This window comes from Arabidopsis thaliana, chromosome 3, assembly GCF_000001735.4.
Source record: "Arabidopsis thaliana chromosome 3, partial sequence".
NCBI lineage: Eukaryota > Viridiplantae > Streptophyta > Magnoliopsida > Brassicales > Brassicaceae > Arabidopsis > Arabidopsis thaliana.
Genome location: NC_003074.8, coordinates 5,551,604 through 5,579,101, shown reverse-complemented (window position 1 = coordinate 5,579,101; position 27,498 = coordinate 5,551,604). Strand labels below are relative to the sequence as shown.

The window sequence follows — 27,498 nt, the reverse complement described above, 5'->3', positions numbered from 1 at the left end:
ATTTGTAAAGGGCTAAAGTTGCAAGTTGCAACATATATATACGTTCTCCTTATTAAGAGTCTAATTGGTTAAGATTTGGTAATTATTGTATGAACATGTTTTAAAGCCTTAATCATAATTTAAAAACAGTAACGTTTAATTCAAATCACCGAAGATTAATTAGAAGTTTAGAACCAAAGAGGAGACTAGATATATCATACAATATTCCGTAAAAAAAATCTAGATACAAGAACCGGATCATATGGATCTAGCCATAAAGAATACTCCAAAATATCACAACTAGTTTTAATAACTCTTAGGGAAATTTACGAATTCCTCTGAATTCAAAACTGCTTTTTTTTTTTTTATAACTGATTTATGAAATATTATAAAATTTTGCGAAGAATATTTCTAAAACAAATTCTGTATTCGTTGGTAAAAAGATTTATAATTGTATCATTTACACTGGTACTAAATATTAATCTAATTGAGAGACGCTTAATATGATTCATAAATTATCAAAAAAGCTTTCTAGCTCGACTGCAAATGTACCATGGGATATTCCAAGAAGTCGCACGATCGAATGAAAGCTGGTACGTATAAATTATTAAAAGTTGATCTAGATCATCAATCAAGAAAACATCCTATTTAACAAAAACAAAGGTTAACATGTAGTATGTATTTATTTATATAATTATCTGTTGCGAATGTGAAACAATCGATAGAAATTACACTAGCTAAGTAATTAATAATAACTATTTGATCATCTATAACTATATTATTCAATACTTATATGATCAAAATATGTAAGCTAGTGGTTTTTGGTATTTCTTGTTGATGTGTTACCTTTCTAGTTGAAACCTGCATATTTACTTATTATTAAAAAATAAATTCAGTAATAATATACCTACGTCTTGGCATTATCTATTTAAAATGAAGTGGGTACAAACTTATAATTAATATAAATAAAAAAGAGATTTTAATATTGCAATCATGTTCCCATCACTTCATCAGTCATCATAAATAGCACCCCAATAATTTAACTTAGAGTAAACAATAGTTATTGAGATATGAAAATCATTCCAAGATAGCAACAGCCAGCCAACAGTGGACTTTTGAAAAATTAAAACAAATACGTAAACAAAATTAAACTCAACCATAATCATGAATATTTTGATGAAGATATACCTTTCCAGTCTTCGATCTACGTTCGTGCGTATTGAGCTTATCGTTCTTCTCGTTCTCGATCGTCTTCGCACACAAGGCCAAGAATATATATATATTTTTTTTAATGGGAAAAAAATACCAAATTTACGTTTTGTTTTGCATGTGAAGGTACTTTAGTTTGACTCTTTTTGTCGAGTTATTGCTTCCATTCGTTAAAATATTTTTTTCAAAATACTACAAAATGGAAAATTTATGACAAGCAAATATATAAATTCTTGCCAAAAAAGTTTTTTTCTTTGTTTTTAAAATGATTGACAACATTTTATCTTTTGACAAAAAAAAAGACAAAATTTTATCTAATAAAGGTTACAAATTAAACAGCTTTTATTTACGAATTAAGGTTACAAATTAAACACTTAGAGAGTGGGCTCGGTTAGCCTACCTTAACCTTCCTCATTGCCCGCATAGGTTCTACTCCACCAGACCAATTAAGTCCCACCAGATTCACACTTATGAATCTTAAGAGAAGACCTTGATAAAAACACACACACACACACTGACACACACATGAATCACTAACATGAGTGAGTGGTGACTAGTTACACATCTCAACTTTAAAGTCTCATTAAGTGTTACTATTTACTATAATTTTGATCGTATAGGTTTTAGGGTTTAGTTGAATAGTTAGTTTTCATTTATCCTCATGCATCCAAGTATAGCATAACACAATTATCAGTTTATCACATTCCAACAAAACGATGCTTTATTCAAAGAAGCAGACCACTTCATAACACATAACAAACAAACGAAGCAAGACATAGTTAAAAGAGAGTAACTAGAAGCTGAGGAGTAACAAACAGACATGGCTTTTTAATTTTATTCTAGGAATAGAAGAGAAAGCTCACAAAGCTTTAAGACTTGGTGATTTGGGTGACGTGGATACCAACTTGATGAACAAAATCTCCAGCTTTGCCATGGAATCCAACGATCTTATGATCTTTCATCTCCAACGCAAACGTTGTGCCTGCATCGAGCCCAAACGGTGGAGAGGTACGCTTGTTTGTCTTGAACCTAAGCATCGTCACCAACTCGCCTTCCACTCCAAATAATTTATCGTAACTTCCCTCCACCGATACAATGTATTCATTTGGAGAATCGAGCACAAACTGCCACAAAATACAAAGACCAGTGAAACTTGGATCTCAAGAAAACATTATTAGGTCAATACGAGAACAGAGCACAAAAACCTCCTCTGTTCCAAGAATTGACATCTTCCCATGGCCAACTCCAGCTACAAGCTCCTTGCGATTAGCATACTCAAACTTAACAAAAGACACACCGGAGTCACCTTGTCCTACATATACCTTCCTCACATCTTCATAGAAACCATCATCCCACATGGCTCCTCCATCTCCGCCTTTTGCTTCTAGTTTCTTAGCCGGAACTTGTGTGGGGACTGGCGCTGGAACCGGTGCAACTGGAGCTGGAACTGGCGCAAAATTTGCTCCAAGTGCTCTGAGAGCATTGTCACTTTCACTATTACGTCCACGGAATCCGACAAGCACCGCAAGGACGAATTTCTTACTAGACACTTTTCCAAATACAGGAGAGATTCTACACTTTGATGTTTTGAAAGTAAGCGAGGTTACATAACCACAAAAATGTAAGTTCCTTCCACTGATGTAATAAATTCATTTGGATAATCAACCTTAAACTCTTTTGGTTCTTGGTTCATCTTTCCGTGAGAATGCCGAACAGATGTGCTTCCTTTAACATACTTGAACTTAACATAGCTTAGGTAGCTACCATCTTGTGTAACCGATATTTTACTTACACCATCGTAAACACCATCATCCCAAGCATATCCTCTGTCTCCACCTTGAGGTTCTAACTGCTTCACAGGAGAAGAAGGCGCGAGAAAATGAGCTCCAATAGCAAACAGAGCAGTACCAGACCTTCCATGGAACCCGGTAAGTTTTGCTCCACAATTACCTTCCACCACGAAATCTGTTTTAAAAATCGCTATCTGACCATACATGGGAGATTTTCTCCCGTGTGATGTCTTGAAGATAAGAGACTTCACGATAGTTGTGTTGTATCTCGCAACATCGCTATAGCTTGCCTGAATTGATGTGATATAGTTAAGTACAAACTGCAACAAAGAAGAAACAGAGCAAAAAACAGAGAATGGTATAGTCAACACATATAATTAGAAATGCAGTATCATATGTAGACAAAGTTATGCAACCTCTTTTAGTACTCCGGTGACACTTCCGTGCATTTGTGTCTCGAATTTGCCGTCTTTCTCGTATTCGATTTTGATACAATCCACGCCGTTACCGTTTTCCCCAACAATCACTTTCCTCACACCGTTGTAACCAAAAACGCTATCGTCGAATGGATCTCCTTTGTTACCACCGAAAGGTCCTACTTTCTGTGACATTTTTAACTGAAAGAGTCAATAGTAATGACATCAACAAACTGAAGAATTTATAATAATCTATCGAAACAGAAATCTAATGTCTTAGTGAAAAAAGTATTTTACACATCTAACATGAACCCTACTAACTTCTTTATTTTATTATAAAATTCCAGCATTTGGATGTAACACTAATTTATCAATCGTTTTCAACTAAAACAAAATATGCTAAAGACAAATACTAAATTTTAGGGAAAAAAAGGATGATAATAAGGAAGAGCATTTTACAAGTTCTTTGAGATGGTCAATTGAAATTTTCGTAGAGAGATCAATACTCACGGATAAGATTATGAGAAAGTGACAAACCAAGAAAGGCAGGACTTGGTTATAAGAAAAAGAAAAAAAGAAAAGAGACAGGCATGACTTACCTAAATATTTCAATTAAAATACGAAGTGCGAACAAAGGAATGCATTATGCATGGGTTTAAATAGTGAACGTTGAAAAGAAAGTTGAAGCATCAATACATCTTGGATATGTGATTCTCTTTAATAGAGATAATGTTTTATACACAGTTATAATTAAAAGAAAGATCACCATTCACCATTGTAAAGAGAAATCACATTAGCATAGTTATTCTCATTAGAGAACACACAACACATAGTTTAAAGAGAGTGGCTAGAAGCAGAGGAGCAACAACCAGAGCCCTCCTCAATTATTTGAAGGTCAGAAGCAAAAAAACAATTACGGCCTATTATTTGAAAATGTTTTTTTTTTTTTAATTGAAGAACAATGAAAAGGAGGTTGGAGATTCAAAGTTTCGAACTCTGCACCTCTCCATGTGGGAAGATGACTTTGACCACTAGACTAGTTAAACAATTACAATATGAATCCTGCATGGGATTAGTTGTAAACGCGTATACAACACATCCATCGTTATTTATTTAATATTAAGCTATGACTCTCCCTTCTAGTTCGCATTTTTTTATCTGGGGATTTATTTTAAGAAAATAAACAATTTATTGGATAAACCACGAAACATAAAACAATTAAACATATAGAAAACGTTTAGGAAAAAAAAAACATCAACAAAATGGACAAGCTGACGAATGATAATATGGTGGTATCAAGACCCTTCCCTTATTGCATCACAAACGTTCATCACCAAATCTGCCTTAATTAGGCAGAGTCAATTCCGTAAAAGAAGAGATCATCAAACCGGTCATTGGTTGGAGCTTTACCACCATGCATCACAAGTCCTTTCTTGCCACCAATGGTCGCAGTTGTGGACGCGGTCCATCCTCTGCTACTCGGAGTCTCTTCCTCTCCACCAAACTTATCCAGCCTCTCCCATTGCAACGTCTCTGTGTCCAATGCAAAAGTTCCATCGGTCAATTGACCTGGACCCACGTGAGCTAGCGGGTCCATCGCAATTTCACCTCCAAAAATCACAATGTGTTTCCCAAGAGCCGCACTAGCGAATACACTTCTTTCGGAAGGCCTCACACCGAATGTTTCCACTTGTGTCCACTTGTCTTGAACAGGATCGTAGTAATGAACATCATCTACTTCACATCCGTTAAACCCATACACAACCCATACCTTCCCTTGCACCACTTCGAGCCCTGCTCCTCCTCTTGCGGTAAGGGAATCTCCTGGAGTCGAACAATGAAACCACTTCTTATCAACGATGTTGTAAGAGTCTAGTGTATTGAGTCGTGCCGTAGCACTCACTCCACCGAAAACGTAAACGTTTTCCTCATCGGCTGCCATTGAGTGGAAACTACGAGGAGTGGGTCCTTCTTCGACCGGAGTTAGCAGTTTCCACTCGTTTGTGGTCGTGTCAAACGAGTAGAAACCGTTGTATTGACGTGAAGCGTCTCGGCCTCCAAAGACATAGAGGGTCGATCCTATTGACACCATACAGACACCTAGGCAAGAGAGGGTTGGAATGTCTCCCGTGGCTGGAGAAATGGACCAAGTCCGGCTCTCGATGTCAAAGACGTAAAGGTGTTTGTCGATGGGCTGATTTGGTGTGAACTCACCACCAAAAGAGTAAATCTTGTTTCCTACCTGTGCTATGTCATGCGAGCATCTTAGCCCTGGACCATCTCCATTTTCATCCACCTTATAATTAATTAATAATACTTGTTAGTTAGGATTTTTTATAATATAGAGTCTGCTTAGTGAACTAGCTCCCATGGTGATATATAAAAGATTACTACCTTTGTCCACTTTCCATGCAAGTTTGGAGTGGGCGACAATGAAATATAAGCCCCGAGGGAGTCTAGAACGTCGGTCGAACGTCCGTGAAACCCAACAATTTTTCCACCTTGTAGCACAAACTTAATACCAGGTCTTTGTTCGATAGGCTGAGAGGTTTTGCCTTTATAAGTCTTGAATGAAAGAAAAGTGATCATCTCTGAGGTCATACCATTAACTTTCTCACGGTATCCTTCCACGTATACGATGTAGTCATCCGCATCAATCTCAAACTGCAAAGAAACCAAATAATTTTGAGTGAGGTTACCCATATAAATATATATATATATATATCCTTTTGACGAATCACAACATAGAATTATCTATTTTTGTACCTCTTCAACTCCTAGCTCTGTCTTCTTTCCATGTTCATCTCCAACAACCACTTGAGAACCATTGACATACTCAAACTTGACGAAGGCTATACCATATTGGGCTTGCCCTACATATACCTTTCTAACATTATCGTAAACACCATCATCCCATATATCTCCCGTGTCACCACCCTTTGCTTCTAGCTTTTTGGCATTCAAGGGGGTTACATTAGTCAACGGAGCAAAGTACGCTCCAAGAGAATGGAGATTGTTTCCAGCGAAGCCATAAAATCCAACGATCTTCTTGTCTTGAACTTGGAGAGTGAACGGTGTACCATCTTCATATCCAATGAGATCAGAAGTCTTCTTGTTGGATTTGAACGTTAGCCCTAGAATAAGTCCTTCAGGGTTATACCGACCTTCTACAGAAACTAAGTGCTCCTCCGGATGGTTTATCACAAACTGTAGAGATCAAGATCAAAATGTCAATTTCTTAAAAAGAACATTATCAAAACAAACCCTTGACAATATATAACCTATATATATATATATATTAATTCACGTCAATGTCCTTATAGATAAAAATGAAGAGATAGGCAAGGATAGTGTATAGGAACCGGATCTGCTTCGAAACTACGGCCCTTGACACCGCGTAGAGGGGCTTCTTCGGTTTGTCCGTTCTTGACGTATGTGAACTTAACATATTCAATTCCGTTCCCGCCTGCTGCGACTTGAATCTTGGTCACAGCGTCGTATTCGGATCCATCATCCCATTGGTTACCGCCATTTCCTCCTTGTGCTTCAACCTTTTGGGCCATCTCTTTTGCTTTCGTTTGATCAACCTCTTACGAATATTATCTGTATTTACGAATTTTACTTGTAATTACAAATATTACCAAATCTTATACATAGTACAATCATATGAGAGAGATGTGGAGAGAGCTGACCTGAGAGTGAGACTGAAGTAATGATTTGTGTAGTAAACATTGCATTGGTATTTATTGACCAATGGAAGAAGATACACGCGACATATTTTTTCTCTACTCGTTGATCGCGAGGCATTAAATTAGTATATATTAAAATATTTTTCTCTATGTACCAAATAAATTTTGTTTAAAGATCCTCCGTAAGAAGGTTCGTTGAACTGCAACATTGAATTTTTTTTGGTCAAGGCACAAAAAATTAGGTGGTGCAGCTTATTACGGGATTTTAGAGTAGTGTTTCTCTCCCATAATCGTCATGTGCTTTTGTTTCGATGAATAGCTTGATGGAAATAAAACAGATATGTCATCTATGGGATATTGAAAGTATGTGCAGTCATCATTTTCTCGGGTGATCTTTGAAAGTATAATAGTATAGTTTTACTCGCCATTTAATCTTTAGCAGCGATAAAAAATTTAACAAAAAAAAATTACGAAAAACTATACTATTATATATTCAGCTTAGAGATCTCGTATCATTCAGAATCACCTCCACGTTCATCAAATCAGTAAAGCACCTTCTCGCATCGTCCTTCGCTCCTTGCATCGTGGCCCAATGATAGTGTTCCATGTTGTCATAAATTATAAGAATAGACCCACTTTATGGCTGGTTTGTGTTGCAAGTGCATGTATAAAATAGAGACGATGATATATTTTTCCACGGGAATTATCATACTGGAATAGATAGAGTCCAAACTATGATACATATTGATATTGGATATTCCCCAAAACGTATATTTATTTAGTTCAAAAGTTTGAAATCTCAGAACACAAAAACATTGGTTTAATCGGTTTATAATCTACACCAATCCCAAACCACATAAAACCAAAATAATAAAATAACATTATTTTTTTGGTAAAAACATTGATTAAGTATGAAAATATATCTATGAAGATGATTCAATTAAATGGAGAAAGTGAATCAAACCTTCTTCTTGTCGCATGAATCTCAAACTATGGACGATAGCTTATAGGCGAGACAATTCTTCAAATCATGAACTCAAAAAGTTCCTCCCGAAAACCAATCTTAGTGATCTCTGCTCATTGGGACACCAAATTCCCATATGTCAACATTGGTCTTCGCAATTCCATGATCCACGATTTCTATGGCTTCGCAATTTTGGTTTTGAAAGTTTCTTTTTTTGGTTTTGAAATTTCCATATATATCATCTCTATTGGATTAATTATTTAATGTTTGTTGCTGAAATAGGAAGCGCCAGGAGCAATTAAATTGAAACTGTGATGCTCTTTTTGTTATGGTTCGAGTCTCCAAATCGATGACGCTGATTCTTCAGATAGATCATAAATGAGATTTGCTGCATCTCTTGCCGTCTTCATCTGTCATGGGAGGAAAAATAGATGAAGCAAAAAAAAAAAAAAAGATAAAAAGACTAAGCCAAGAAGAAACAATTTTTTTTTTTGGTAATCACAAACACTAACTAAATATACAATACAGAAACAAGGTTGTGAAAATCACTCTAAATCGAAGAAAGTAATGTGTTATGCAGCGAGTGCATGGGACTAAATATAGTTGAATCGTAAGATAGATTTTTTTATGTAGTGAGATCATTATGCACTAAAAAGAAAAGAGAAATCATTATGCATAATGACAAATGAAAGAACGATAATTTCTTGCGACTGTAGAACAAATGAAAGAACGATAACTTGAGAAGTGGCCATTAACCAAGTTGTAAAGTGTGAACGAATGACCAGAAAAGAATGAACTAATAAGGATATATTTTTTAATTTTTTCAAAAAACAATATAATAATAAACCACCTAAACCGAGAATTGGTTGAAAATTACAATATTATATATATATATATATATATATATATATATATATATATTTTAATCACACTTTTTAGTGACAAAAATATACTATTAGGTCGATCGTTTCTAGAGCTTCCAACAAAAATAATAATATAAAGCACAACTAATTTTCATAATTATATTATTTAACAACATCGTATGAAATATCATTTCTAATTTTTATTTTTGTTTTGTATACACGAAGATTGAAAACACAACTTAATTTCTATAATCTCTTTCTTCGTTTTTGTGTGTGACGTGTTCTTTATTAAACTCTTAATTACAAAGTGCCATTTCAAAATTATCAAAAGAAAAGTTTCCAAATAATATGTTCAATTTTTTAAAATAATAATATTTAACAAAATTGTTAGATACGTTACCTAAGATATGAAGAACGTTACGTTTGTACATGACTTATTTTTTATATATTCTATCTGCTGATCCTATTTTAACATGATTTTACATATCAAATATTAAGTTAGTTACAAAAAAATTGAATGATATAAACCACCAAATATGTGGTACTTTAGTTATATAGGACCCTCTAAATGGGGTATATATTTATAGGTTTAACTTCACTTGGGACAAAAGGTTTATCACCCTGCAATAAGTATAATTTGAAATACTAATTTATATTTGGTTATTTGATTACACTTTTTTCTTTTAATTGTATAAGATGTTTTAGCTAAAGAAATATTTACTTTAAAACAATTCAACCAATTATGAACAAGACTGATGAAAAATATAAATAATCAAAAAATATTAAATTAATTTATAATTTATATAAAATTTTGAAAAAATTTCTTTAAAACATCAAAATATTTCAAAAGTGAGAAAGATACGGTTCATGTGTAGATTTCCTTTTATATACTATGTTGAGAGAGTCGAGAGAATTCATTAATTATAATCTATTTACATTTGTATTTCTTGCTTACACGTGAAATATGACGGTGCAAAAAGTCGAAACTTTTAAGCTAAGCGTGATGTAACACTTGTTTTTTTTCTTTCTGTATATGATTATAGTTGATAGAGATAATATATATACATACAATTATATTATTTGTTATATATGATATTTGACAGATATAATCACTTATTATATACGATTATAATTACAGTTGAATATTGACGGTGCCTAAAGTCACAACTTATTAGCCGACAAAAAAAAAAGTCACAACTTATTAACTATTTATACAGTGATTGACATGATTCATCGTGTTAGTTGAAACTAGGGCATCCATATTTCTCTACATTGTAATGTTTGTTAATAACATGATAGCAAAGTTTGAGAATTAGTCTGGGATTCAGTAAAACTTATCTGGTTATAATTATAAGTATTATGATTTGGAACGTTTTTTAAGTGTCGGAAAATACATTATTGACTGACGAACTCACTAGTGATGGAATATAGGCCCCATTTTGATAGGTATACATTATTGACTGACAACACTACAAAATTAAGTTAGTATTGATCATTGTAGACCCCTCTCTTTATCTCCTCCTCGGCTGCTCTCGTATATACAATTCATGAATCATGCATAAACGCGTTTTCAACACATCCATCGTTATTTATTTAATTGTAAGCTATGACTCTACCTACTAGGTTTTTTTTTTTTTTTTTTTTTTCTGGCGATTACTACTAGGAAAGTACACAATTTATTGGATACAACATGAAACGTGAAACAAACATGTAGAAAGAAAAACATATTAAAAAAAAAACAATGGTCAAGCTGGGGAAGGATCATATGGTGGTATACCCCTCCCTTATTACACACACAAACACAGACCCACACACACACACACACATTCACAAACGTTCATGATCACCAAATCTGCCTTAATTAGGCAGAGTCAATCCCGTAAAAGAAGAGATCATCAAACCGGTCATTGGTTGGAGCTTTACCACCATGCATCACAAGTCCTTTCTTACCATCAATGGTAGCAGTCGTGGACGCGGTCCATCCTCTGCTACTCGGAGTCTCTTCCTCTCCACCAAACTTATCCAGCCTCTCCCATTGCAACGTCTCTGTGTCCAATGCAAAAGTTCCATCGGTCAATTGACCTGGACCCACGTGAGCTAGCGGGTCCATCGCAATTTCACCTCCAAAAATCACAATGTGTTTCCCAATAGCCGCACTAGCGAATACACTTCTTTCGGAAGGCCTCACACCGAATGTTTCCACTTGTGTCCACTTGTCTTGAACAGGATCGTAGTAATGAACATCATCTACTTCACATCCGTTAAACCCATACACAACCCATACCTTCCCTTGCACCACTTCGAGCCCTGCTCCTCCTCTTGCGGTAAGGGAATCTCCTGGAGTCGAACAATGAAACCACTTCTTATCAACGATGTTGTAAGAGTCTAGTGTATTGAGTCGTGCCGTAGCACTCACTCCACCGAAAACGTAAACGTTTTCCTCATCGGCTGCCATTGAGTGGAAACTACGAGGAGTGGGTCCTTCTTCGACCGGAGTTAGCAGTTTCCACTCGTTAGTGGTCGTGTCAAACGAGTAGAAACCGTTGTATTGGCGTGAAGCGTCTCGGCCTCCAAAGACATAGAGGGTCGATCCTACTGACACCATCCGGACACCTAAACAAGAGAGGTGTGGAACGTCTCCGGTGGCTGGAGAAATGGACCAAGTCCGGGTCTCGAGGTCAAAGACGTAAAGGTGTTTGTCGATGGGCTGATTTGGTGTGAACTCGCCACCAAAGGAGTAAATCTTGTTGCCTACTTGTGCTATGCCATGTGAGCATCTTAGCCCTGGACCTTCTCCTTTTTGCTCCACCTATGAGTAATATTTTTTAGTTATTTTTAAAGAAATTATTTATCTGATTAATGAACTCCCATAAGATAAATTTAATAAAATTATAAATTTTAAAAGTGTCATTATCTGAATTCCAAATTCAACCCTCTTTTCTTCTTCATTTTTTCTTTCTCGTAAGTGATTTAGTGATTTTGCGGTGGTAACAATAACAACATATTTATGTGAGATAATTTTTTATTTTTGTTTTTGGATTGGTCTAAGAGATTATTACCTTAATCCACTTCCCAAGCAATTTGATAGTGGATGACAAAGAAACATAGGCCCCAAGGGAGTGTAAAACATCTGTTGAACGTCCGTGAAACCCAACGATTTTTCCACCATGTAGCACAAACTTAACCCCAGGTCTTTTTTCGATAGGATGAGAGGTTTTGCCTTTAAAAGTCTTAATAGAAAGAAACGTGATCATTTCTGACGTCATATCGTTAACTTTCTCACGGTAACCTTCCACGTATACGATGTAGTCATCCGCATCAATCTCAAACTGCAAAGAAACCAAGCAATTTTCAATGCGGAAAGCAACAAAAAAAAAAAAGACCCTACCTCTTGATCAATCACAACATATAAATCTATTTTAGTACCTTTTGACTAAAAAAAAAAAAAAAAAAAAAAAAAAAAAAAAATCTATTTTAGTACCTCTTCAACTCCTAGCTCTGTCTTCTTTCCATGTTCATCTCCAACAACCACTTGAGAACCATTGACATACTCAAACTTGACGAAGGCTATACCGTATTGTGCTTGCCCTACATATACCTTTCTAACATTTTCGTAAACACCATCATCCCATACATCTCCCATCTCACCACCCTTTGCTTCTAGCTTTTGGGCCATCTTTTTTGCTTGTGTTGATAAATCTTACGAGTATTACCTGCAATTAAAAATTTAACCAAATCCTTTATCAAAAAAGAAATATAGATAATTTAACCAAATCATATACTATCTATAATCATAGAGAAGGGGAGAGGTGTGAAGAGAGAACCTGAGAAGAAATTGGTTGAGTGATCTATTGGTGGGAATTGCATGAGTATTTATTGACCAGCAGTAGATAAACGGGACGAATTTCTTGTCATATTATATGATCTCGTGATTCACGAGGCATTAAATTGATGATTCGATCGATAATGGAAGTGAGTACACGTTGACGATCTACAGTAGTTGATGGGGAAGATTATCATTCTACAGGATAAAGATATGCAAACTCATTGTTTTTTCTCTTCTTTCTTTTATGAGAAGAAAGATTTTTATTTGGATGGAAAAGATTTTCATTATTCATGATAAGTATATGCTATATCTTTTTTTGCCTCTCGCATTTTGGCCTAATGGTAGTGTTGTACTCAATTCTCGAAAATGAACCCTCTTTAAGAATTAATGTTGTGCGGTAACTGATAAGTATACATTTAACATACTAGTATAATGGTCTATGTTATCTATGGACCAAAAAATTAAATGGAGTAACAATTCAGTAGAGAAAGACGATTTTGAAAATGAATCGAAGTGCATAATGGTGTCCTCTGCAACGAGTCAAACGACAACGGTGGAGGCACTACATCAGTTGAACCGTGGCGTGGAGTTTTTGATTTAGAGAAAGCATTATGCAGAATCATAATTACGAAAAACAACGTGTGAATGGTTGATCAGAAAAAAAAAAACGAGGAAAAGGAAAAATTATTAGTATTGTTTTTTAATAAAATATAAAATATTGGGTTGATAGTTTTGTTAAAAGTTTGATATAGTTTCTACATTATTTGGTTGATATTTTTCCATCTGATATAGTTTTACACCAAAAAAACAAAAAAAAGTCTGATATAGTGTAGACCCGTTTTTTGTCTCCTCCTCAGCTGCTCTCGTATGAATCATGCATAAAGCGCGTTTTCAACACATCCATCCATCGTTATTTATTACTCTACCTTCTAGTTTAATGTTGAACAGAAAAAAGAGAAGGTAAACTAAAAAGAGGAAAAAAAAAATTAAAAAAAACAAAAACTGGCAACAAAATTTTTCGTTTCGGTGAATTAGGTAGGTAATCTGTTTTTGAACATAAATTAAATAAATGACTACAGTGGCAAGTAAACAAGGGCAATTATTCTAGAAAAGGTTACTTTAAGATTCTCATATATCACTTTTGCCCCTAGAAAAATGTGATTCGCAAATATCACGTGAACATTTTTCTGTTACAGATAATATGTTGACCAATATCTGAAATAATAAATATTTTAGGTACCTTTTTTTTTTTTGGCACACTGTATATGAGAATCTTAAAGTAACCATTTTTGAAGAAAAATTGGCCCCTTTTTTTTTTTTGATAAAGGGGTTTCAAAATAAATGCATAAAAAGTATAGAAATGAGGTTATATAGTTTTGGAAAGTAGATGAAAGAGAAAAACATACAATTAAAGTAGATTCTAAGATTAGAGAAAGAAAACGCAATGGATTAGGTGGATATAATTGCCCTTGTTTACTTGCCATTTGAACCAACAAGATTGTTTGCCCCTTACCCTTATCTTATCTGTACCGTTGACATGAGGATTTATTAGAATTGCAAGATTTTTATAATCCATTGGTAACTTTCCACTCTTGATTACATTAATTTTTTGTTTCTTTTATGGATAGAAACTTACAATTCAATGCAAATTTTTCTAACCACATTTACCAACCACAAAAGTAGATGAAACCACCCTATCTGCTGACTTCTTGTTCTATTCATTTCATCTTTAGAGAAAATCAAAATCATAATATTTTTGTTTGTAGTATAACGTAACATACCCAAAAAAAATTCGGAAAATAAACATCTTATTGAACAAGCCACGAAACATTAAACATACAAAACAGAAAACAAAAAACAAAAAGATACATTTAGAAAATAAAAAATAAAATGGATAAGCTGACGAAGGATCATATAGAGGTATCACGATCCCTCCCTTATTGCATCACACAGACACACAGACACACAAACAAATAAAACACAAACGGTCATGATCAAATCGCGCTTAATCAGACAGAGTCAATTCCGTAAAAGAAGAGGTCATCAAACCGGTCATTGGTTGGAGCTTTACCACCATGCATCACAAGTCCTTTCTTACCATCAATGGTTCCAGTCGTGGACGCGGTCCATCCTCTGCTACTCGGAGTCCCCTCAAACTTATCTAACCTCTCCCATTGCAACGTCTCTGTATCCAACGCGAAAGTCCCATCGATTAATTGACCCGGACCTACGTGAGCTCGTGGATCCATCGCAATCTCACCTCCAAATATCACAATGTGTTTCCCAATAGCCGCACTAGCGAAAACACTCCTTTCGTTAGGCTTCACACCGAATGTTTCCACTTGTGTCCATTTGTCTTCAGCAGGATCGTAGAAATGAACATCATCTACTTCACATCCGTTAAATCCATACACAATCCATACTTTCCCTTGCACCACTTCGAGCCCTGCTCCTCCTCTTATGCTAAAGGAATCTCCTGGATTCGAACAATGAAACCACGTCTTGTCAACGATATTGTAAGAGTCTAGTGTCTTGATTCGATCCATAGCACCCACTCCACCGAAAACGTAAACGTTTTCCTCATCCGCTGCCATCGAATGGAAACTACGAGGAGTGGGTCCTTCTTCCACCGGAGTTAGCAGTTTCCACTCGTTTGTTGTCGTGTCAAACGAGTAGAAACCGTTGTATTGGCGTGAAAAGTCTCGGCCTCCAAAGGTATAGAGGGTCGATCCTACTGACACCATACGGACACCTAAGCAAGAGAGGTGTGGAACGTCTCCGGTGGCTGGAGCAATGGACCAAGTCCGGGTCTCGAGGTCAAAGACGTAAAGGTGTTTATCGATGGGCTGATTTGGTATGAGCTCACCACCAAAAGAGTAAATCTTGTTGCCTACTTGAGCTATGCCATGTGAGCATCTTAGCCCTGGGCCTTCTCCATTTTGCTCCACCTTATAATTAATTAGTAATATTTGTTAGCTATTTTTAAAAGGATTTATATTCTGATTAGTAAATTTCCATAATTGTAAAATAAAATTAATCAAATTATAAATTGCAAAACTGTCATTAATTATCTAAATTCCAATTTTTCCCTCTCTTTTTTTTTCTTTCGCGTCCGTGGTTTAGTATTTTTGGTGCTAACAAACAAAACCTTCAATATACATAGTTGTGGGAGATCTTTGTATGTTGGTCTAAGTGATTACTACCTTAATCCAGTTTCCAAGCAATTTGGGAGTGGACGGCAAAGAAACATAGGCCCCTAGGGAATGTAGAACGTCGGTCGAACGTCCATGAAACCCAACGATTTTTCCACCATGTAGCACAAACTTAACCCCAGGTTTTTTAACGATAGGCTGAGAGGTTTTGCCTTTAGAAGTCTTGAATGAAAGAAACGTGATCATTTCTGAGGTCATATCGCTAACTTTCTCACGGTAACCTTCCACGTAGACGATGTAGTCATCCGAATCAATCTCAAACTACAAAGAAACCATATAATTTTCAATGCGGAAAGCTAAGCAACAAAGAAAAGAGACACTCTTGACCAATCACAACATAGCAATCTTTTTTAGTACCTCTTCAACTCCTAGCTCAGTCTTCTCTCCATGTTCATCTCCAACAACCACTTCAGAACCATTGGCATACTCAAACTTGACGAAGGCTATACCATACTGGCCTTGCCCTACATATACCTTTGTAACATTGTCGTAAACACCATCATCCCATACATCTCCCGTCTCACCACCCTGTGCAACTAGCTTTTGGGCCATCTCTTTTGCTTGCGTTTGATAAATCTTACGATTTATTACCTGCGATTAGAAACGTAACCAAATAGTTTCAAAAAGATTATCATATATAATGTAACCAAATACTATACTAACTATAATCATATGAGAAAAGGTAGAGAGATTACCTGAGAAGTAAGTAATGGTTAATTGGTGCAGTGATCTATGTTAGGGAAATTTCATGGTATTTATTGACCTGGGGAAGATATGGATGATGGTCGATAGGGAAGACTTTTAGTTTACATGATATGGCAACTCGTTTTTTTCTTCTCTTTCTTATTTCTTTTATGAGAAGAAAGATTCTCACTATACGTAATAAAGATCTGTATCTTGGCCACGTTCTTCAAATAAGTATAATCTCCCCTTGCATTTTTGGCTTAATGGATTGGTAGTGTTGCCCTCAATTCTCAAAAGGGAAACCACTTTAAGAATTAATAGTTGTATCATGTGTGGTTGATTAATTGATTGAAGTAAGATCATGTATATTTAACTATACTAACTAATTCTAAAGCTGATGGAACGTGTTCACGCACATTCTATTTCATATAGAAACAACGTTTATTCGGTTTAATTCATTTGAACCTATCCAGTAACATAAGCTGTCGACCAAAAACAAATTAAATAAATGAATATAGTGGGACGTAAACAAAGGAAACGTAAACAAGGGGAATTCTTACCCTTTAGAATTTTTTTTACAGAATACAATTTATAAATATTTGGTTGACAGTTAAGTTTTCCGGACAAGAATACAATAATTTTGAGCAGGAAAATAAAATATAACTTTTCTTTTTTAACTCGTCGAAAAGATTATTATTATAGAAAAATTGTAAAATAAGTTGTCAAATCTTCGATTGTTTCAAATTAAAGACATGAAAATTTCGTTAGGGTGAATTAGTAGGTAAGGTAATCTGATTTTGAACATAATTTAAATAAATGACTATAATGGCAAGTAAACAAGAGAAATTCATTTAAAATATACTACTTTGTTATTTGTCAAAAGAATATGCTACTTTAAGATTCTCATACATCATATGAACAAATTAGATTAAAATATAATTTCTAGAATACACAATGGGAAAATATATTAAACAAATCAATAGTGTGTGAGTTGGCATTGACATGGTAAATGCAAAATCAAAATACAGCATAACCTATGCAATTACATGATGGGCCTTATAAAAACTACATACTAAACAAACCCAAAAATAGAATACTAGCCTTATTAATCTAAAACTCAAATAAGCCCAAAATTATTTGGAATGGGCTCACTTCCATATTTGGATAAATTTAAAATTTCGGGTATGAGCAAATTAACGCGAGTTTAACCACTAAGCCATACTCGCGGCGCGTGGAGTTCCGTACGAAATATCGTACCGCCGTCTCTGTGCGCGCTATGATTACGGTTATAACAGAACGATACATACATCTATATATACACACTCCAAGACAAAATAAGACCTCTCTGCTTTCTCTCGTCTTCTCCATTTACTCTTTTTTCTCTGCAGAGTTTTTCGGAAAAAGAAATTGTTCTTTCTCATTGATTCTACATTTCTACAGAACGAGAGAGAGATAAGGATTTGTGAGAGAACAACAATGGCGCTCGTGAAAACGGAAACGCAGGCGTTAGGAAACCACCAGCATTCTTCAAGGTTTGGTTCGCTTTACGTCGGTGATCTTAGCCCAGACGTGACGGAGAAAGATCTCATTGATAAGTTCTCTTTGAATGTTCCGGTAGTGTCCGTTCATCTTTGCCGTAACTCTGTCACCGGAAAATCCATGTGTTACGCTTACATCAACTTCGATTCACCTTTCAGCGGTAAACAAGACTTTCGACTTTTTTACTCGTTTCTTCGTTTCCAGTCTCCGATTTTGGTTTCAACGTTTACGGTTTTTGATTTTGGACTCTTTCAATTCTTGTTAAAACCCTGGAAATTTCGTTGTTTTTCTCTAAGATTGTCTTGCGATTAACCGATTTAGGTCACTAATTCTGACAGATCTTTGTTTCTTTATTGTTGATTCTGTGGATTAGCATCGAATGCTATGACTCGCTTAAACCATAGTGATTTGAAGGGAAAGGCTATGCGAATAATGTGGTCTCAGAGGGATCTTGCGTACCGTCGTCGTACTCGTACTGGTTTTGCAAATCTATACGTAAAGAATCTGGATAGCTCGATTACTAGCAGTTGCTTAGAGCGAATGTTTTGCCCCTTTGGTTCCATACTTTCTTGCAAAGTCGTTGAAGAGAATGGCCAAAGTAAAGGTTTTGGCTTTGTTCAGTTTGATACAGAGCAATCTGCTGTATCTGCTCGTTCTGCTCTCCACGGCTCTATGGTTTATGGCAAGAAACTGTAAGCTTGTATGATTCTTAGTAACCGAAGGTAATGATGATGAAATGGTTGTTTATTTACTTGGTCTATTTTTGACTTTAGGTTTGTTGCCAAGTTCATCAACAAGGATGAAAGAGCAGCTATGGCAGGAAATCAAGACTCTACAAACGTTTATGTGAAGAATCTGATCGAAACTGTTACAGATGATTGTCTACATACACTGTTTTCTCAATATGGAACTGTCTCTAGTGTTGTGGTTATGAGGGATGGTATGGGAAGATCTAGAGGTTTCGGATTTGTTAACTTCTGCAATCCAGAAAATGCTAAGAAAGCTATGGAATCTCTCTGTGGACTACAACTTGGTAATTCAACTTCTTTGTCTGAACCTATTATTTAGTATCTTGTCATTAGACCATAGTTCCTGATTTAAAAACATTCCTTTGACAATCTGCAGGATCGAAGAAATTGTTTGTTGGTAAGGCACTCAAGAAAGATGAAAGGAGGGAGATGCTGAAACAGAAATTCAGTGACAACTTTATTGCAAAGCCTAACATGAGATGGTCCAATCTGTACGTGAAGAACTTGAGTGAATCAATGAATGAAACAAGACTGCGAGAAATCTTTGGATGCTATGGGCAAATAGTTTCAGCTAAAGTGATGTGTCATGAGAATGGCAGAAGTAAAGGATTCGGCTTTGTGTGCTTCTCTAACTGTGAAGAGTCCAAACAGGCTAAAAGATATCTCAATGGTATATACTATAGCTATAGTAGCTTACCCTTAATTATCTGTTCTCCAGACCAGTCTGATATATACTGATTAAATCTTGACTACTATTACTTATTGTTGCTTACAGGGTTCTTAGTTGATGGAAAGCCAATAGTTGTTCGAGTTGCAGAGCGCAAAGAGGATCGAATCAAGAGGTTGCAGCAATATTTTCAGGCACAGCCACGCCAGTACACGCAAGCTCCTTCTGCCCCTTCACCAGCTCAGCCAGTCCTCTCATATGTGTCCAGCTCATATGGTTGCTTTCAGCCATTCCAGGTCGGGACATCTTATTACTATATGGGCAATCAGGTGCCACAAATGTCCGGTCACCAAAACATCACCACCTACGTAAGCATTTCTCTGTATCTTCAAAAATATCCAAAACCTGTCTTTTGCATTAAATGTCACTCATACTTCCTATTATTATAACTCAGGTTCCAGCTGGGAAAGTGCCTCTCAAGGAGAGAAGATCAATGCATCTGGTCTACAAACATCCGGTATATGCCTTCATTGACAATTACATAATGTTGAATCTTTCATTATCTCCATGGTTTTTATGTTGAATTAGTTCGAAATGTTTCATCAGTTGAGAGTTTTCATCTCTAAGTTGATATATTTTTGCAGGCTTATCCCGTTGCCAAGAGGGGTGCTAAACAGACACTGGTTTTTAAGGGTGAGGTTAACAGAAATTTAGAGGCTGCAACATGCTCCAAAGCAACAACATCTGAGGAGAACCGTAAAGAAGAACGAAGATTGACTTTGTCAGGAAAGTTGTCACCAGAAGTGAAGGTAGAGGAATCAGGAAAACAATTGCAATGATTGAAGCTTCTTAAACTTTGGCCCTGCTGCTCTGGCTGGAGATTTCTCACTGCTTAGAATTCTACGCTGTTCATTTTAACACTTCATTAGGTTTTCCTCATAGCAATGGTATATGTAGATCTTTTGATCACACAGGGAGATGGTTGTATATAGTTTCTGGTACTAAGTGTTCTCAACTCTTGGTTTAGTACTTGTAATAAGTTTCAATACATTTTTAGTAAAACAGTGATGCTTTGATACATAATTCAAAGAAAAACAAATGTATGACTCAATGTGTGATAGAAACAGCGATTTGAAAAGAGAATATAAGAAAAATACGTGAGATCAACCGAGGAGAGAAAAGCCCTGTCCAATTAGGGCAGTGGCAAGAATCTCATTGGCAGCTTCAGAAGGATGCACACTGTCCCAGAACACATACTGAGTAGCATTGGAGCATGTCCCAAACGATTTCGGGTTGCACAAGAGTGAAGTTGTCTCGACTGTTCCTGTTCCACAACATCCTTTGGTTGCTTCCGTGAATCCTGTTATAGACAAAAAGATGAATGTGTCATGGATTATCTAAAGCAGATCAGCACCAATAAATGTTATAACAAACTATATATATCAGTCCATTTTGAGGACTTACCGGATTTGGAAGGGTTCTGAACAAGATCATAAAGTGGAGAGTAGATGTCGAAGACAACAATCTTAAGATCGGAATATTGCTTCTGAAGCTTTGAAGCAGCAGCGTTAAGCTTCTTGTTAAAGTTTTGAGCATCTGTGTTGAGTCTTGAAACACAGCCTTTTTCATGGAAACCGAAAAGGGTTCTTGCAGCGGGAAGACATCCTGTTGGAGGCAGAGATGTCACACCGATCTTCCTTGCTCCAACCGCATACACTTGCTGCAACAGTCAATCAAAAACTCAAAATGTCTCATCTTTCTTTTTCTCTATTCAGAACAGAGGATAACCAAGGAAAATTCTTTACCTTGATAAATGTAGAGAAGTTATCGATAAGGAAAGATCCGTATGCATCAACAGTGTAAACTTTGTAAAGCAGAGGATTCACATAGTAGTTTTGAACAAAATCACTGCTTCCTGCACTTAAGAGACAGATTGCTCCCTTTATGATCGAATCAGCTTTTTTGCTTCCTGCAATTTTTATTAGCTTGCTCTTGTATTCCTTGAAATACTCTACTTGCTGATACAACGGGATCGCGTGCTGCCAAAAAAAGAACTAAGATCAGAACCAAAACAAAAAAAAGAAACAGATCAAAGAAGAAATGTATCAGAACAAAGAACCGTCACTACTTACATTGAGAAGAGCAGCTTTGTCATCATAACCTGAAGCTGCAGAAGCGAAATTAGCACCAATGAGAAGATTCTTACCAGAAGCTTCAGGACTTAGATAAGCTGGTGGGTACTTAGTGAAGCCTAAAGTCTCAGCTGTAACAAAAACAAACACAAAGACTTCAGTGTCAAACAAACTTAAAAATATAACTTGAGTAACAAGTAAAACCTTTTACCAGTTATATCAGTGGCTAATTTGCCGTTGCAGAAACGACCGGTGGCTTTGTGGTTAGCGAAATCACGGCCATAAGGAGGATAATCAGCTCTGAAAAGGGTCGGAAGATAGTTGTTGTTGCCGACATCAACTACAGAGTCACCGAATGTCATGATTGCTGGAACAAGTTGAGCAAAGGAGATTTGGAGAATGGACAAGGTAGAGACCAATGTGAGAAGCAAAAACGACGACGTGCAACGATCCATGTTTTTGCTTTGGTATGTGACTATGTGTGAATGGTGAAGATTATATGTACTTTTGAGTTTTATATATACACATAGATAAAGAGGTTAGGAGTTTAGTTTACTTCAATGTTGTGTCAACTCTGAAACTCTATCTCTCTCTCTCTCTCTCTCTCTCTTATTCAATATTTCTCCAACCATTTTTGATTCGTGGAAAAAACTGAACCAGCCTGTGTTTTGCATAATTTGATATTATAGGTAAACTTTATTAAATAAATTTACCTTTCAATGGCGCACATGGATGCTATAAATAGGATCTGGTCTGTGTTTTTAAAGTAAGGAAGATGGAGGTTGTGAGATATAGCTAGGGCTAATAAATGAGAGTGGTTTCACGTCGCTTTGGATAATAATTAAACAATTAATTCTTTCATATGTAATATATATAAGAGATTAAAGAACATCTTATAGAGTATGTAAATATCTCCCTAATATTAGGCTGTTTTCTTTCGGAAGAGAAATTTATTGTTGTGATACTCTCCAGCTCTACGAATCAGCGTTACACTGCCTGTATGAGTGTATGTAGTGTAGACTTTACGTGGAAGAACTTGAAATAAATTTTAGTAAATGCTGGGCCATTGAAAGAAAACGTTTTACTTTATCCACAAACAAACATTTGATTTATTTATTTGCATTGGTGAGTTAGTTTTTTCATGAAATAGAAGGTCTATGTGATATTCTTAAACGACATCGTTTGAAAAATAGGGCATGTAAGAGAAATTAGATGGAAAAGTGTAATATTAATTGTTTATGATAATGTTATTATTTTAGACTTTTAGCTAAGAATAGTTTGCATCTAAGCCATGGCATTCTTTTTTTTTTAATAATTAGTTTTAGTAGAGACAAATAGTAACATAATGATAATGTTATTTTAGACTTTTACCTAAGAATATTTTGGTTTTTTTTTTCTTTTTTAAATATTTATTAATCAGTACTAGTAGAGACAAATATTAACATAATGATATAAAAATAGGTAAGAATATTTAGGATTTGGACACGGTTCCTGGAAACAAACCGAATAATGTAAAGCTTAGTTTCTTTTTTTTTTCCTTTTGTAAACAAGGTAATGCATTCATCATAGAATCGAAAAAATGCATTTTTTTGGTCCACTCTTTTCTGTATTCCGTTATTAGAGGAAGCCATATGTTACGAGGTAATCGTAGCTATAAAACTCCCAAGGGAAAATTTGGCGATATAAGGGGAAAAACATAGAGACATTTGGACCGTTTATTAACGGACATAATATAAAAGTCCAAAACCTTCTTTATAACGTACATCGAAATATATAAAAATAAAGAGGAACTATTTATTATATAGTTTTGCTACAAAATTCGACGACGATTCCTCATTTATCTCTGTCTCTCTCTCTTTCTCTCTTACTTGGGCCTACGTGCTGTCTCCTTAGGCCCCGCCTGCCTTGCCAACTGTTCATTACAAAAAATTTCACTTCAGCAAATACTATATCAAAAGTGATTGATGATAACTTCTAATCACATTCTAATTATGTAAATTATTAAGCATAATTGATTATTGGCTCGCCTGGAAATAATGTTCAAGCTTCTTTCTCAACGTTGAGTGTTCTTTCTTCAGTTGCTGGAAAGTCCTCAAGCATCTGCAAGTAAGAAAAAGCGAAGAAAACTAATTAGGGGGTCGAAAATGAAGTAAAGTAAAAGTTCAAGGTTCAGCGGATTAATTGCAGCAATTTTAGCCATCTAAACTATACTTATTTTCATTTTGACCCCGTTACTTAGTTTTCTGTTAAAAACGAGAAGCATGAAGGTATATAAGTATAAAGACGAAAGTACCCTTCCGCATTTCCAGCTCTGCAGTATTCCCTAAACGTAGTGCATTCAGCTTTCACTTTACTTGCCCCAATGCTACAAAAAAAAGAAATGCAACATTTGTCAGTATAACTAACGATCATAAAATCTAATTATTTCTGGTTAAAGTAGATTCTGTCATTGAATCCTGAATGAGAATGGAAGTAATTTTAATGTACTTTTGCGTTACATTCTTTTATCTTATAAACATTTAAGTATTCGCATTTCTTTAAGTAAAATTATTTCTTGAAGGCGTAATTAGAATAGTCAAAAACTAAGGGGGGAAATTACCTCGTGCTGCTTCCCTTAAACTGATGCATGTAACTATCCAGCCGATTGAAATCAAATGATCCTCTTTCCCTGCATTGTAAAAATGATTAGAAAACTGAAAAAAAAAAAATATATATATAATAGAAAACAAAATAATACTCACAAAGCTTGGTCAATGTTATTGATTAACCGAGCTGAATCTTTGAAGTATAATGCGGAAACTTCTTCAACAAAATTAGGGTTTGCATCATCTTGGAGCTCTTCTAACTCCATGAATTGTTCGTCGAGATATCCCTGCATGCATTTTCCTATATTAGTCATTTTCTAAATTATATGAAGAAATTCATATATAAGTGGTACGACGTACGAAGTTATATTACGAAAATACGAAGAAACAAACGACCAAAACCTGATCAAAGAGGGACTGCTTGATGAGTGCCACTTGCCTCTGCATGTTTGTTTAAATTTTGAGAATAGATTTAACTATAAGTGCGAAAAATCAAAGTGATAATTCGTTTTTATCTTAGGTAATTCGAGTGGCAATGCAATACTGAAACGTTGGACATCTGAGATATATATAGTGAAATATAGAATAAATAAATAGATCGTATTACATCAAAAAAGAGAAAGTAGAAAAGAGAAGAGAATATTTGTAAAATGATGGGAACCTGCAACGTAAGGGCATGAATGCTGTATTCTACTCCAGACATAAAAAGAAAACGTGTATTCGTTATTATCAGCTTATTTCGATGACACATAGATGTATACTCAGTATAATTTTCTATAACTTCTCTATAAAATATATGTATAACACAAATGGTAGGTGTTATCAAATGATCATATATGTGTGTTGATATATAAGTTTGAATGTATAGTAATCTTTTATATATATAAGATAGTGTTTATGTTAAAGTTTTGAATAAGAGATTTCAATTAGAGAATTCCTCAATGTTGATTGTTTAATTAATAGTATGGTCCATTATGAAACTTAAACTACTGTGGATGATTGATCTATTGCCCAAAAATATAACTGAAATGCATCTTAATTAATAAGTAATCAAAGGATCTCACGAATGGGAATACGACTAATATTATATATATACGTACATCATAGAAACATGTAAAATTTCGAATATAGAACCTAAAAGCTAAACGTTGATACTATACGAAACACACCTTTGGAAATGAGGCAAATATATACTAGTAAAATGTATGTGGACACGAATTTTCCTGAAAGTGAAAAAGAAAGTTATAGATTGAAAAAGTATACAGTTCAAGAAAAATATTCTGAACAGACCATTTCCGTCTTGATTAATTACTGAATTTAATTCATGTTTTCACAAAGTTTTCTATAATATCATTGTCTTTTCTTTTTTCTTTTTTTTTTTGTTATTTTTAAGGTTGTGATTTCCTGATTTTAATGGTACCAATTACGTACACCCACAACATTCAACTATATATGTACATATGAATTTACGAAATGGGCAAAAAAAAGTTGTACTTTTGGAAGAAAAAATTGTTGGAATCTAGCACACTAGCAAACACTATTATTGCTTATCTTTTGTTTCAACAACAGAAAGCAATACTAATTCGAAGTATTTTAGTTTGGGGTCCGGAATTCAATTACTAAGTAAGGATTATATCTTGTGATAAACATTAAACGACATTTTTATATTAAAAACATAGTCAAGGTTAGTATCATGATCAAGACCAGAAATAAATAGATTTCTATTGGGGTTTTCTGTTTGATGTGTTTTCTTTCTCTTTGACCGCTGCAACAAACATTGAAAAATTAGATGCAAATCTTTTCCAAGTTTCTTCCATTAATGTGTGGAGGTGAGAGGGTGTTGTGTGCCAAGGAAAGGCTAGTACTTGTGCGGATGCGTGTGTTTCCTACTTCTATATTGTAACAAAAAAAGAAAGAAGTAGGAAACCAAAAAGAGAGAGAGAGAGAATAAGGTATACATATATCCAACGAGTAAAAAATAAACCATAAATTTCTGTTATTGGAAACAAGGAACAAGTATCTAAAAAGGAAAAACTGAAGAGCACATAACAAGTGTGATCTAAATGATTGACACAAAGACATAAAAGATCTTTTTATCATTACAGCATAATTTGTTCCTTTCTATATCTCTTTCTCTCTCAGACAAGCATCGTGAGATCGAATTACAGAAGAGAGAGAGATTGATCATATACAAAAAAAAATCAGCTTTATTTATTCCTCCGCCCACCAAACCAATCTCACATAAAGGACTTGTCTACTACATATTTTCGGTGGAAGTGGGTTTAGAATCTAAGTTTTATTATTGCTTGCTGTCTCATCTCGATTATTCTCCTTAATTCCGACCTCCCCTCTAATAACAAATATGTAATACCACAAAATTAGAAGAAACAAAACAATTCATTCCAAAACTTGTGAGGTTGGTTTTACATGATAAACCCCAATTTTGTATTTAAATCAAATGTTATTATGTTTACCTTTTAGTATTATACAAGATAAAATTCTAATAAAAGAGGACAAAATTCATGACATTTATCTAAATTTTGTTGTATATGTGTTACACAATCCAATTATTCCTTTATATATATATGTGATCTTAATTTTATAAAAGAAAATTATTTTTTGTTCTTATGATCTTTTGTATATTTCTAAGCTTTAAGGCTATATATAGTCTTAACTCTTAATTATTATGAACTCGTAACTATCATCTCTGCCTCTGGTACAAATGACTAATTAATTCGAAGGGAGAAAATATGTAGAGATTTAGTTTTCATATATTATTAGGAAATTGCTAGACTATAGGCTAGTTTGTAATATAACTTATATTCATATTCAAGACAAAATCAGTCTTGTAATACTTTAGAAGGCTAGCTTGTTCCACTATTAATTCCTATGATTGGAAGATTAATACATGTTTAGAGAAAGTTTATTTTTAAATGATAGATATTCTTCGGAAAGTTATCTTGAGATTTTTTGTTGGATATACATGATGCCAGAATTTGTGCTACTAAAGTTATTAGAAGTAGCTATTAGCACCTAATTGAACTAAGTATTTCGTATAAAGGGCACAATGTTGACTGGTTCGTGATTGAAGATGACTCCTTAAAAGTTCAAATGTCGACACACAAACAGATTTTTAATTCTTTTAATTGTGTTGATTACTCAATTAAAAACATTCTTCTCAACTATTAATATAA

At 34.9% G+C, this 27,498-nt stretch overlaps 6 protein-coding genes, 2 long non-coding RNA genes, 2 other non-coding genes and 1 pseudogene across 14 annotated transcripts; 2 read left to right on the top strand and 9 right to left on the bottom strand.

Annotated features, from left to right (window-relative positions):
- Positions 1–2,000: 2,000 nt before the first annotated feature.
- AT3G16415 lies at positions 2,001–3,695 on the bottom strand (annotated as a pseudogene). Its single transcript has one exon.
- A 648-nt stretch (positions 3,696–4,343) lies between these two features.
- Positions 4,344–7,199, bottom strand: NSP4 (nitrile specifier protein 4). The gene is made up of 5 exons (NM_112512.5): positions 7,087–7,199; positions 6,757–6,997; positions 6,161–6,601; positions 5,789–6,058; positions 4,344–5,690 (listed from the first exon to the last, which is right to left on the bottom strand). Exons 2-5 carry the CDS (start codon positions 6,955–6,957, stop codon positions 4,743–4,745), a joined length of 1,860 nt encoding a protein of 619 aa, NP_188262.1. The 5' UTR covers positions 6,958–6,997; positions 7,087–7,199; the 3' UTR covers positions 4,344–4,742.
- Positions 7,200–7,776: 577 nt separating this feature from the next.
- Positions 7,777–8,485, bottom strand: AT3G03315. Its single transcript, NR_143895.1, has one exon. It is a non-coding gene; the product is annotated as an uncharacterized misc_RNA (transcript).
- A 1,847-nt stretch (positions 8,486–10,332) lies between these two features.
- On the bottom strand, positions 10,333–10,556 carry AT3G00340. Its single transcript, NR_143802.1, has one exon. It is a non-coding gene; the product is annotated as an uncharacterized misc_RNA (transcript).
- Positions 10,557–13,019, bottom strand: NSP1 (nitrile specifier protein 1). Of its 2 annotated transcripts, NM_112511.4 has the most exons (4): positions 12,735–13,019; positions 12,392–12,623; positions 11,970–12,239; positions 10,557–11,719 (listed from the first exon to the last, which is right to left on the bottom strand). In NM_112511.4, the coding sequence occupies exons 2-4, from the start codon at positions 12,584–12,586 to the stop codon at positions 10,772–10,774; spliced, it is 1,413 nt and encodes a 470-aa protein (NP_566546.1). In that variant the 5' UTR covers positions 12,587–12,623; positions 12,735–13,019; the 3' UTR covers positions 10,557–10,771. The 2 variants fall into 2 exon arrangements, with proteins under 2 accessions (NP_566546.1, NP_001030709.1); NM_001035632.1 differs by having other exon boundaries at positions 12,392–12,735.
- A 1,508-nt stretch (positions 13,020–14,527) lies between these two features.
- NSP3 (nitrile specifier protein 3) lies at positions 14,528–16,702 on the bottom strand. Of its 2 annotated transcripts, NM_001338231.1 has the most exons (4): positions 16,644–16,702; positions 16,306–16,539; positions 15,940–16,209; positions 14,528–15,684 (listed from the first exon to the last, which is right to left on the bottom strand). In NM_001338231.1, exons 2-4 carry the CDS (start codon positions 16,498–16,500, stop codon positions 14,746–14,748), a joined length of 1,404 nt encoding a protein of 467 aa, NP_001327031.1. In that variant the 5' UTR covers positions 16,501–16,539; positions 16,644–16,702; the 3' UTR covers positions 14,528–14,745. The 2 variants fall into 2 exon arrangements, with proteins under 2 accessions (NP_001327031.1, NP_566545.1); NM_112510.3 differs by lacking the exon at positions 16,644–16,702 and having other exon boundaries at positions 14,530–15,684; positions 16,306–16,544.
- A 1,273-nt stretch (positions 16,703–17,975) lies between these two features.
- PAB6 (poly(A) binding protein 6) lies at positions 17,976–20,657 on the top strand. Its single transcript, NM_112509.2, has 7 exons — positions 17,976–18,331; positions 18,545–18,863; positions 18,945–19,204; positions 19,297–19,590; positions 19,696–19,955; positions 20,042–20,104; positions 20,232–20,657. Exons 1-7 carry the CDS (start codon positions 18,109–18,111, stop codon positions 20,424–20,426), a joined length of 1,614 nt encoding a protein of 537 aa, NP_188259.1. The 5' UTR covers positions 17,976–18,108; the 3' UTR covers positions 20,427–20,657.
- On the bottom strand, positions 20,120–22,392 carry AT3G16370 (GDSL-like Lipase/Acylhydrolase superfamily protein). Its single transcript, NM_112508.5, has 5 exons — positions 21,931–22,392; positions 21,720–21,850; positions 21,393–21,626; positions 21,052–21,307; positions 20,120–20,947 (listed from the first exon to the last, which is right to left on the bottom strand). The coding sequence occupies exons 1-5, from the start codon at positions 22,172–22,174 to the stop codon at positions 20,751–20,753; spliced, it is 1,062 nt and encodes a 353-aa protein (NP_188258.1). The 5' UTR covers positions 22,175–22,392; the 3' UTR covers positions 20,120–20,750.
- Positions 22,393–23,312: 920 nt separating this feature from the next.
- On the bottom strand, positions 23,313–24,905 carry AHP4 (HPT phosphotransmitter 4). Of its 2 annotated transcripts, NM_001202983.2 has the most exons (6): positions 24,707–24,905; positions 24,461–24,591; positions 24,319–24,387; positions 24,013–24,084; positions 23,747–23,819; positions 23,313–23,631 (listed from the first exon to the last, which is right to left on the bottom strand). In NM_001202983.2, exons 1-6 carry the CDS (start codon positions 24,749–24,751, stop codon positions 23,584–23,586), a joined length of 438 nt encoding a protein of 145 aa, NP_001189912.1. In that variant the 5' UTR covers positions 24,752–24,905; the 3' UTR covers positions 23,313–23,583. The 2 variants fall into 2 exon arrangements, with proteins under 2 accessions (NP_001189912.1, NP_566544.1); NM_112507.1 differs by lacking the exons at positions 23,313–23,631; positions 24,707–24,905 and having other exon boundaries at positions 23,709–23,819; positions 24,461–24,628.
- AT3G03295 lies at positions 23,404–23,615 on the top strand. Its single transcript, NR_140989.1, has one exon. It is a non-coding gene; the product is annotated as an other RNA (long non-coding RNA).
- A 1,082-nt stretch (positions 24,906–25,987) lies between the features above and the next one.
- Positions 25,988–26,410, bottom strand: AT3G03285. Its single transcript, NR_140988.1, has one exon. It is a non-coding gene; the product is annotated as an other RNA (long non-coding RNA).
- Positions 26,411–27,498: the final 1,088 nt, after the last annotated feature.